This window comes from Eumetopias jubatus, unplaced genomic scaffold (assembly GCF_037043125.1).
Source record: "Eumetopias jubatus isolate StellerSeaLion01/CBP00866 unplaced genomic scaffold, mEumJub1_p1.0 scaffold_8, whole genome shotgun sequence".
Taxonomy (NCBI): Eukaryota; Metazoa; Chordata; class Mammalia; order Carnivora; family Otariidae; genus Eumetopias; species Eumetopias jubatus.
Genome location: NW_028274814.1, coordinates 103980598 through 103992701, shown reverse-complemented (window position 1 = coordinate 103992701; position 12104 = coordinate 103980598). Strand labels below are relative to the sequence as shown.

The window sequence follows — 12104 nt, the reverse complement described above, 5'->3', positions numbered from 1 at the left end:
AGCCTACCAAAAATTATTGTGTGTGTTCTGAACTTGTTATTATTTAATTAGGTAGTCCAAAACTGATGAAATGTGTACAAAAAAGAAAATTACTATTGTAACAAAGCTAAATACTTCGAAAGACTTGATAAAGGCAAGGCCTTAAAAATATAATTGCTGATGGGATGCCTGGGTGGCTCAGTCAGTTGAGTGTCCGACCCTTGATTTAGTGTCAGGTCATGATCTCAGGGTTGTGAGATTGAGCCCTGCATGGGGCTCCACTCTCAGCAGGGAGTCTGCTTGATATTCTTTCTCTCCTCTCCCTTTCCCTCTCCCTCTGTCCCTTCCCCTGCTTGTACTCACTCTCTCTAAAATAAATAATCATATATATATAATTGCTATTTAAGTAGATGTGGTTGTGATAAGTGAAAGGTTGAAAGTAAAAGACCTAGAGGGATTGTGTACTCTGCTCTCCTGTTGACTTCAAGTTTTTGCTTTATTTTAATGACACTTGGAAGTCTTAGGAAATGCATTATGAGTGTGGTTTATGCAAGAAAGGTAGCATAGGTTTAAGTCATTGGAGACATTCTCTAGCATCTTCTGTGTTGAAATAATTATCTTATTTACATTTAATTATTTTCATATATATATTATGTTTTATGATTCCCTATTTTTATCAGCTTTTCTGGTTAACCAAGCAAATACTGGTTCTGATTCCATTGGATAAAAGTAGTTTTTTGGAGCCGTAGTTTTTGTTTTGTTTTGTTTTTTTAAGATTTTATTTATTTGAGAGAGAGAGAGACACAGTGAGAGAGGGAACACAAGCAGGGGGAGTGGGAGAGGGAGAAGCAGGCTTCCCGCGGAGCAGGGAGCCCGATGTGGGGCTCAGTTCCTGGATCCTGGGACCATGACCTGAGCCCAAGGCAGACGCCTAATGCCTGAGCCACCCAGGTGCCCCAGGAGCCATAGTTTTTAAGAAAGAAGAGCATTAGTGGTATATGGAGAGTAGCAGATCCAGTTAGGAAAATGAACTGAGTCTACAGCATAAAGGAATTTGTATGCCTTGCTAAGTTTGACCTTTATGGTGGTGATTCATTTTTAGGGACGTGATGATCCTCACTCTGTATTTTAGGAAGACTATTCTTCACAGATTAGTATTGTTGGACAGGAGAGCTAGGGCAATGGCAGTGAAATTGGAAGTGGGGCAGATCTGAGAGAAATTGGAAAATAGAATTGATAAGGCTTGGTTGTGATTCACTGGATCTAGGTAGTGAGGTAGGAGGAAAAATCAAAGGTGGTGATAATGCCTGATAATAGCTAATGTTCATTGAGTGTTTAATATGTGTTAGTCACTGCTCTAAGTCCTTTATGTAATTTCAGTCATCCTAACAATCACATGAAAATATGTTGCTACCACCACCCCACAGGCCTATATGCACAGTTACAAACACCAAAAACTTGGAAAAATGACAAACTAATTGTAAATTTGGGTGTAGGCTCATTTGGCAGCAAACCATGACCTAAACTGATAGGAGGCTATTTATAGTCTTTGTTGATCCCATTTACTGTATCTTTATTTTTTGCAGAAATATTAATGTGTTTGGTTATAAAGTGCTGCCTCAGATTCAGTGGGGGTTTTATGTAATCTGCAATATTATCTTTCTGAAATATGAAAAATTTTGAAGTTTGGGTTTGGGTGAGTGATGGTAGACCTATATGATAATTCTTTTATAGATGAGGAAACTTGAGTCAGGGAGTAATCACACACAGTAAGTGGCAGAACTGGGATGTGAACCTAGTCAGTCTAACTTTTCAAGTCTGTACTTTAGACCAGTACACTATTCTGCCTCCTTGTCTAACCTTTGTAATTAGTAAAATGATGCCTTTAAACTTATTAAGAAACCTAAAGAGCAAGACCAGGGGAAGCAGAGAAGAGACCATAATGGAATGTGGTTTTAAATATGCCTACTTGAGGGTGCCTGGGTAGCTCAATCAGTTAAGTATCTACCTTTGGCTCAGGTAATGAAACCCCGGGGTCCTGGGATTGAACCCTGCATTGGGCTCCCTGCTTAGCAGGGAGCCTGCTTCCCCTTCTCCCTCTCCACCCCCCGACTTGTGCTCTCTCTCGCTCTGTCTCAAATAAATAAATAAAATCTTAAAAAAAAAAAAAAAATAGGCCCTATTTGAGATGCTAATGGAAATGGTGCTGTAGGAAGCCAGGAATATATTGGGTGTGTTTATAAGGCATATATTGGATTTCATGAAGTTTATCATGCCCTTGTTGTAACACAGTGTCATTATTTTGTATATCAATTTTAAAAAGGTTAAGAAAATGAAACTGTGATACTGTGTGTGTGTTTGTGTGTATGTTTAATCACCTAGATTTTTTTCACACAGTATTATTTTCTGTGCAATTTAGAGTGTCATTGATGCAACATTACTAAAGAATGTTCTCTTATTGCCTTTGGAATTTTATTTTAAGGCATTGGTATGCATTCTGCAAGTTTTGATTTTGATGCTTTCTTGATCTTACCGGAAAGTATTGACAAAAAGTTTCAGACGACATCCAGGAAGACATTTTAAGTTCAACAAATAAGGTACCAACAATGCACATAAGTTGACTGAAGTGAAAACGGTATGAATAGCTGTGACCGAGGTCACATGAGGACAGATAATCACAACCATGTTGTGTTTGCCACCTGGCCAATAGCCATTGTAAGGCATCATGGATTGTAACATTCATTGACTGTAGAAGATTTCCGTGATTTTAAAATGTGAGGGAAATGTACATTTTAGAATTGTTGCATAATAAGTAGCATTTTTACCTCTGGGAATTGAAAGTTGCAGTAATAAAGTAAGACAGTAGTGCATATAATTGATTTTAATAAATAAGCCTTTTCAGGAGTTAGTGCCTCATCAAAGAAGTATAGAGTCACTGTTCTGGGGAGTAATTGAGAGAAACAGGAAATGCTAAAGACAGAACCTTGAGGATTTCCTATATTTAAAAGGTGGCTTTACAAAGAGAATAAAGGAATTTAAATACTTTCCTACATTTTGAATTTGTCTGTTTGTTTTTGTTTTTGTTTTTTTTACAAATGATAATCCACGTTCCTAGACAACTGGAAAATAGACCCCAGGTTCACAAATAGATTCATTTCTCTCACAAGTATTAGCCTGGTCTTTGCTATTGGCATAATTAATTATATCTGTGACATAATTGTGGAACCATGATGTCAGAAATTAAGCAAAGTATTTGGCAAGGTATCAGGACTAACAGTTGGACTAACAACATGATTTATATATGAAGATAATACTTTTGCTTGTAGGGTCTTGACAAATTAAAAAAATTAAGGTTAAAATTGCTAATGTTCTACACATTGAAATTTGACAATTAAAAAAGAGAGAATTTCTGCTTCTGGGAAGATAGAGTAGACATGGTTTTCCCTATTCCTCCTGCTAAGAACTACTAAAAACCCTGAATGTTATATATTAAACATAAGATTCTGAGAGGTAGAAAGAGGGCATGATGGCTAGGCATCATAGGACCCAAGGAGTGTGTTTCCTAGCTTTTCTTTTTTGCCTCATAATATCTTTGAACTGAAAACACTGATAATCCAAAAGTACAAATGGGCACACCAAAAAAAGAAAAAGTCCCAACAAAAGCCTGATCTTTTTAGCCAAGTACTGGGAGAGGGGCACCCTAGCAAGACAGAAAACTTAAAAATAATAATAACCACTCTATTTAACCAGGCAAAGTCCACAGGAAAAAAACCTTAGTCTCACCAGCAAAGACTATGTAGGGAGTGTAGACCTCCACCCTTCTTCCCAGGCTATATTGAGGTGCACCAACAGTCCTGCACTGATGTCAGTTTAGACCAGAGCTAGCCAAGACTTTAATCCCCATCAGATGGTTAACTAGCTTTCCCCCCGACCTGTAGTAGATACTAACCAGCTCCTACTCCTCTTTCCTTGGGTATGTCAGAAGAGGCCTAGTGGAGAGTGAATACTTTCACCACCACCTACCAGTAAAGATGCCTACCTTCCTCCCCTTATTGTCAGTGGAGGCCACATGGGAAGTAGTAATGAAGCACTCATACCCTTCCCATCCAGGGAGATACCAGTGAAGGCTTGGTGGTAAGCTAGAAGTAACAAGGAGCCACCACCCCATCTCTGGTGTCAGAGACTTCTACCCCCACCTTGTGGTAATGAAATGGCACCTCCACAGCTTCCTCTGCTACAGCAGAGCCAAACAAAGCCCGCTAACTTGGAAGGTTTAAGCAAGATCTAGAGTCCTTTAACATAATACTCAGAGTGTCTAGATTTCAATTAAAAATGAATTGTCATACCAAGGAAATTCCCAAATTGAATGAAAAAAAAAAACAACCAGTAGAGACCAACATGGAACTGACAGATACTACTCTTAAAATTATCTGACAGATTATAGAGCAGCTATCATAAACATGTTTCAACAAGCAATTATATGAGCATGCTTGAAACAAATGAAAAAATTAAGTCTCAGCAAACTTTGCAGACTTTGCAAAGACATAGAAGATATTAAGAAGAATGAAATGGGAATGACCTGAAAAATCTAATAACCAAAATAAAAATGGGCAGACTGGAGTAGAATGGAGGGGATAGAAGAAAGAATTAGTCAACTGAAAAATAGATCAATGGAAATTACCAAATCTCAGCAACAGAGAGGAAATAGACTAAAATAAAATGAATAGACCCTCAAAGATTTGTGGGACTATAACAAGTACCATTAGAGTCCCAGAAAAGGAGAAGGAAGACATGGCTGGAAAAGTATTTAATGAAATGATAGGTGGTTGGCAAAAGATACCAACCTACAGATTCAAAAAACCTAGCAAATTCCAAACAGGATAAAACAAAGCCCTCCACACCAAGACATCTCATATGCAAACCTCTGAAAACTAAAGACAAAAGTCTTGAAAGCAGTGATAAAGAAACTGTATTTTAAGGAGGGAAATTTGACTGACAACAGATTTCTCATTAGAAACCATAGAGACCAGAAGAAAGTGGCATAACGTTTATCAAGTGCTGAATGAAGAACTGCTGTTTTTAATAAAACTTTTCAGAGGTTCCACATCAGAGCTGTTGTTTGGATTCCTACAGCTGTTTTCAACTATTTTTCATCATGGTATAGAACTTCAAGAATGAAATAGCAAAGTGCATTCCCGCTGAAGATGCATAAGGTTGTTTATAGTTATTTTAAGATTTTTGTTGCTCAGAGACTACCAAAAGAAAATAGCATATATTTCTTAAGTTAATAGTGTAATGTTCTACTTACCCATCTTTGAAAAGTTCAGGTAGTTCATAATTCTGTGTCATTATATGGCTTTGAGAAACTCATTTTGGTTTTCAAGAAACAACTATTTCAGTGGTATTCTTCTTTCTGATTAAAAAATATTATTGTAAAAATCACATAATATTAAATTTACCATTTTAACCATTTTTAAGTGTATAGTGGCAGTGTCAAATATATTCACATTGTTGTGCATATCTCTAGAATTTTTCATCTTGTAATACTGAAACTCTATGTGCTAAACACTAATTTTCTCTCTCTACCCTCAGCCGTTGGTAACCAGCTATTTTCTGTTTCTATGATTTTGATACCTTTAGATACTTCATATGAGTGGAATCATACAGTATTTGTCCTTTTGTAACTATCGTATATTGCTTAGCACAGTGATCTTGAGGTTCATCTGTGTGACAGAATTTCCTTTTTTCAAGCTGTACTGACTTTCTGGTTTTTAAAGATTCATGTATTGAGTACATGAAAGTTCGTGTATTGGTTATAATGATTTCTTGATACTAGTTTTTACAGTGAATAAAAAAGTCAGTATACATTAAATTTGGACACTAAATATATTCAGCTCTTGCTGATGGAATTTCTTCTTCCTTGTCTCTTTGATCATTGTGTTCTCATTAGCGTCTACTTTAAAGACAATTTTAATTAAAGGATCAAATTCTTTAAATGAAAATTGTTTCCCTTTCTCATAATCTCTTCTATGGATTGGTTTTTAACAGAACTCATAATCCAAGACAATAGAGACTGTCAAAATTTGTCTTCCATATTCAATTAACATTGAATGATTCTAACCCAGATAGAATCCTGCAAATTTATCTAATATACCATATCCAAGGTGCAACCAATAACTTGGTTAAGAACTTTACACCTTTTGTCAGATTTTTAAATTAGGACATGTGCAAATAATTTTGTAAAAGTCCATTTGGATCGTGTCTTGATTTTGAGGTCAGTTAATTTATCCAAAATTACTTATTGAGCCAAGGTGCTAGATTATTATAAATCTCAATAAACCTAGTGGTTTAACATTTTTCATTTCTACAATTTATAAAGAATTTCATCATTTATAGTCATCTCCTATGTTGGCCTCATTTGTATCACTTGAAATCATTAACCATTGTTAAGGCAGTAAAACCCTGCTAAAAACAACAACAACAATTCTAAAGCATACAAAAAAAAAAAAAACTAACTCATCTGAGAAATGGCCCAATCTTCTTTCAATTTGGGATATTCTGTGGGAAATCTTTGCTTTTTTCTTTCCAAGAAATCTTAAATATGTTTCCTAATTAGCAGTCACATGAGCTGCTTATAATATCCTAGCTTTTTTTGTTCTGAAGGAAATATAGCCATCTGTTTTCAGTATCTGGAGGACCCCTCAGAGTCAATTTCTGGTATTCCAGATAGTCTGTACTATTTTATTTACATTATCTTAAACATTGCTTTCTAAATGTGATGATTTTGCATGATGGGATAAAAAGTAGAATTTTATTTTTAGACTTTAACTTATTGAAACTTAACATAGACTTGTAATTTTCCTGTAGACTGGGCTTCCAGTGTTCTAATGAATGTCACACAGCTGTCAAGAGGCAGAGTTGAGAGCCTAACTCAAAGTCTACAGAATGCAGACGTTTGTGCTTTTTTTTCACACAACCAATCTTTGAATGGTTTTTGAGATTATTCATTGTAGCTAAGAATTAATGCCATGGGACTTTATTTCTTTATTTTTATGTATCTTTTTTAAAAATTTATATTTGCAAATGATAGTCCTGGAGTGCAGGTGATTTTTGTGAATTATATGAGTACATACATGTACCTTAACTTTTGGCTCAGGAATTGCTCCAGGCTCTGTTTCCTGCCAGTAGTTTTGGAACTTTACTCTTGTTCGTTTCTCTTAACATCCTTCCTGTTTATAAAAATTTTGGATTGTCTGTATTTGGCTTTGACCTGGTATTTCCTTGAGACTCTGCTTCCCATGTAGTTCCCCCTGCTGCAAGCACTGGAGCTACTCTGAAGTACTCCTTTTATTCTCAGTCTTTATATCTTATGAGTGATTTCTACCTGAGCAAACTAGAAGTGGTTTCATATAAATATGGCTAACTGGTTGATATTTTGCATAGCAGATTATTTACATATTCTCCTGGAGCATAGCACAGTTTATTATACTACTTATATCTTTTTTTTCTGTTTTGCTCCAGACTCATTTATTTATTTGTAGTATGTAAATGTTCTCATTTAGTTTTATATTATGTTTTTTAAAACTCTTGAAACAGAAAAAGTTGCCTCAATTCAAGTATGACTTCTTGGTATAAGTCCCATGAAGATCATAAAAATGAAATATTACCTTATATAGGGAGAAATGTTTGTAATGTATTATTAAGTGTAGTGTAAAAGCATCAGGCTGCAGAATAGTATGGTAGCCATTTTTGTGGTCTGACACACATACACAAAATAAACTTTCTACAGAAAATCTGGATAACAAAAAATCCCCCCCAATAAAACTACTAATAAAAACCCCTTCTAATTACCATTTAGAGATAATAATCACTGTTAACTTTATAGTGTATATTCTTTTATTCTCCTCCATGTATGTGTCTGTAAAAGTTACATCTCCACATAGATACATGTAATAGGAGGGTAAAAGCCTTCTTAAAGCAAAAGATTGACAGACCTGCCTTTATACAACCTTTAAACTTAGTAAGATACAAAATACTGTAAGAAAAGTTTTTTGTTTCTGTTTTTGTTTTTTAAAGATTTATTTATTTATTTGAGTGGGGGAGAGGGACAGAAAGTCTTAAGCAGACTGCACTGAGCACAGAGTCCAACGTGGGGCTTGATCCCACGACCCTGAGATCACAACCCAAGCCAAAACCAAGAGTCGGCCACTTAACCCACTGCACCACCCAGGTGCCCTGAAAAGTTTTTTTTTTTTTTAATGCAGTTACAGTATGAAGAAATATTTGTAACATAGCTGTTAGATGTAGGAAATAACTTCATTTTCTCTATATCATTAATTAGTACCATCATTCATCACATCATACAAGTCAAGAACTTCAATTTATCTTAGACACCTTCCTCACCCTCACTTCTCATATCCAGCTGATCTCCCAGTATCCTCTTGGGTATCTTTGGAATTCATCCATTTCTTCCATAAAATTCAAGCTTATAACATTTTTTTTTTTTTACTACTGCAGTAGCTCCTTAACTGATCTGCCTACTTTCATTCTATTTTCCATACTGCACAAAGTGATCTTTTTGAAACATATTCCTGATCATATAACATCTTGGAAAGTAGACACCGTGTGTGTGTGTGTGTGTGTGTGTGTGTGTGTGTGTGGATTGATCAGTTCTTTCAGGAAAATGAACCGGGACATATTCCTGATCATATAACATCTTGGAAAGTAGACACTCACCGTGTGTGTGTGTAAGACAGATACACATAGAGATTGATCAGTTCTTTCAGGAAAATGAACCGGGCCCCTGTGGGCCATACATACTTACTGTCACAGGGTATATGGTACCTTTTGTTTTCTCTTACCTGAAACACACTTTCCTTCCATTGTCTTTGTTAGTACTTACATATTCTTCAGAGAATCCTTTCCTGACCTAACTGAATTAGATTATCCTATTATTCACTTGTAGAGACCCCAAAATTCTCTGTCATAAGACTTACCAAATTTTACAATAATCTTAACTCTTTGAATAATCTAACTCTTACTAGACTGTAAGCTCTTGGAGGGAAAGGTCTGTGTTTGTTTTGCTTACCATTGTATTCCTGGCATATAGCATAGTACTAGGTACATACTAGATACCTGTCTTAGCTTTGCCTGGGATAACAAAATACCATAAACTGAGTGACTTAAACAATAGGCGTTTGTTTCTCATAGTTTGGGAGACTCAGGAATTAAAGGACGAAGGTGCTGGCCAATTCTGTGTCTGGTGAGGGCCCTTTTCCTGGCTTGCAGATAGCTGCCATCTTGCTGTGTCCCTTATGACAGAAAGACAGTGAGCTCTAGTCTCTTCTGTAAGAACAGTAATCCCATCATGGGTGCATCACCCTCATAATTTCATCTAAGCCTGATTACTTACCAAAAGTCCCACCCCCTAATAACCCATCACATTGGAGGTTAGGATTTCAACATGAAATTTGGGGATACAAACATTCAGTCCATAAAAACATCCCCTAAGTATTTGTTAAATTAATGAACACATTCGAAGTACCAACAAAAGATGTAAATAAGTTCATAAGAGGAGAAAATACAAATGCCAGTAAACATATCCAAATATTTTCAGCCTCTCATGTGATCAGGAAATAAAGTTTTATCCCCATCATGTTGGGAAAATTTTTAGATTGATAATGTCAGTTGTCCATTTAAGAACATGTCCATTAGAAGAATAGTATGAAATAAAAGTATGATTCAGCCATACTGTGGAATATTTTTCAACTATTATAATGCATTGCATTCCTGTACTTTGAAAATAATCTCATTAATTTTTGTTTCACAAAAAAAACCTCAAAAGTGACTGTGTACATAGGTTTATGTACACACATAGAAATTCATAGCAAAGTTACTAGGAAGATATTGTTGGTAATGTTTATCTCTGGGGAGGGAACATAATAGTAGAAGAGGTATAAAGGTGTTCTTGTTTTTTTCTTTTTTTTAAACTCTGGACATTTTTACTATTTTTATAATGAGAATATTTTTATGTAGTCTATAAAAATATATAAATAAGAGTTAAGTTGGTTAGGGACATAGAGGAAAAAAGCCCATTCTTTACATATGCAAAAGTAAAATCAGGAATGCCAAAGGAGCATGGGTTAGTCTGGCACACTATAAGCATAGTTCTATATTGTTGGGGCCGAAAGTGTGATACAAGACAGAAGAGAAATGAGGTTGAAAAAGAAGATAAAACCAGCTCATTGAGGGCCATGTATGTTTTCTCTTAGTATGATAACAACCATGCAGAGATTTTTAAGTGGGAAATTGACTCCAGTCATTTTAAATGGGAGATTCTGGGAGATGTATAGTTGATGCAGTGAAAGAGATTCCTAACCTTTTTGTATCTGGATCACTTTGTCAGGTTTGATGAAGCATGTGGATACTTTCTCAGGATTGTATTTTGGATATATAAAATAAAATACAAAGTACACCAAAAACCAGTTCTATTGGGTTTCATTTTCAAAACATTAGAAAAACACACTTATGGTATAGTTATATATGTGCTTCTTTAGTAACACAATAAATAAAGAGACGTAAAGGTTCATCTAACAATTACTTTAATTTCAAAACAGTGATGATCATAAACAGTATTTTAAGATATCTGCATCAGTTGAATGACCTTCTGACTTTAGTCCATCAACCCCAGGTTAAGAACTATTGCATATGGGGCACCTGGATGGCTCAGTCAGTTGAGCGTCTAACTTTTGATTTCAGCTCAGGTTATGATCTCAGGGTCCTGGGATTGAGCCCCCCATTGGGCCCATGCTCAGTGGATTCTCTCTCTCCCTCTGTACCCCACACCCACATTCTCTCCCTCTCTCTCTCTCTCAATAAATAAATAAATCTGAAAAAAAGGAACTATCACATATGGCATGAGACTGGGAGCATGGAGATCAGTTAGGAAACCAATCAGTGTGGAGGTAATGAAAAATTTAGTGGAGACAGTCTGAAATGATCCTATGAAAAACTTTCTAATTACCATTAAATAACATTTTTGTATTAGTAAGGCAATGTATGTACATTATAGAAAAATTAGGAAATACAAATTAAAATAAAAAACGTGCTCTACTTTTTTAAAACTTAAATTAATGCATCTATCCTTGGTTTTTAGTGTTGCTCTTACGTAGGAGTTACCTCATTTGTTATGCCTTTAGTCTTAATGATATCGTCATTTCTTAACTGTTTTCCCTTTCATTTTACAGATTTTTGATTGGTCAGGGAGCACATGTAGGAGCTGTCAACAGTGAAGGAGACACACCATTAGATATTGCTGAGGAGGAGGCAATGGAAGAGCTACTTCAAAATGAAGTTAATCGGCAAGGTAATGTAAAAGCATCCTAAATGGGAGAAATGTTTAAAACTGTTTTAGAAAGAATATGATGCTTGACTTTTTCAATAAAATAATTGTTGGTACTGAAGGGGAAATCATAATTTGAGTGGAAAAAAATCACCTTCCATAGCAATATGTGTAGCATGAATCTTGAAAAATATATATGATTCTCAGTTCTACATCTTTTTAATATTTTTAAAATTGAAAGAAGAATCATAAGTTGTAGGATCAGACATAAAATTATGTGGTAATAAAAGCTTTGGAGAGAAAATAGGCAAAGAGGATAGGGAAGTGCGCAGGATACATGAGATACGTTGCAAATTTAAATAGAGAGGTAGTGGTATTTAAGCTAAGATCTGAATGAGAGGAGGGGATGAATCATGCATCTGGGGAAAGAACATTCCAGACCGGGAGCTACAAGTGCAAGGATGGGAGGGTGCATAGTTTATTCAGAGAAGCAACAAGTAGACTAGTGTGACTAAAGTATGCAAAACAAGGAAGAGGCTGGAGGGAGATGATGTCACAGAGGTAACAGTGAACCATACCACATCAAGGCCTTGTGGGCCGTTGGAACGGCTTTGGCTTTTGGGCAGAGAGAAGTAGGAAGCCAGTGGAGGAATTGAGGTAGAGGAGTGACATGATCCGACTTACTTTAGAAAGGATCTCTGTGGCTGTTGTGTTGAGAATAGATTGTGGGAAAGTAAGGGCAGAAGTAGGTGGTGGTGGACAAAGTGATGAGAAAAGGTTGGAT

The 12104-nt window shown here is 35.8% G+C and overlaps 1 protein-coding gene across 4 annotated transcripts in view; it reads left to right on the top strand.

The window, feature by feature from the left end:
- PPP1R12A (protein phosphatase 1 regulatory subunit 12A) overlaps window positions 1–12104 on the top strand; it is a 142196-nt gene that overhangs the window by 55022 nt on the left and 75070 nt on the right. For all 4 annotated transcript variants that reach the window (XM_088025280.1, XM_028105515.2, XM_028105517.2 and 1 more), the window contains exon 3: window positions 11226–11344. In XM_088025280.1, coding sequence (XP_087881406.1) covers window positions 11226–11344 — 119 coding nt within the window. The remainder of the gene's footprint in view (window positions 1–11225; window positions 11345–12104) is intronic.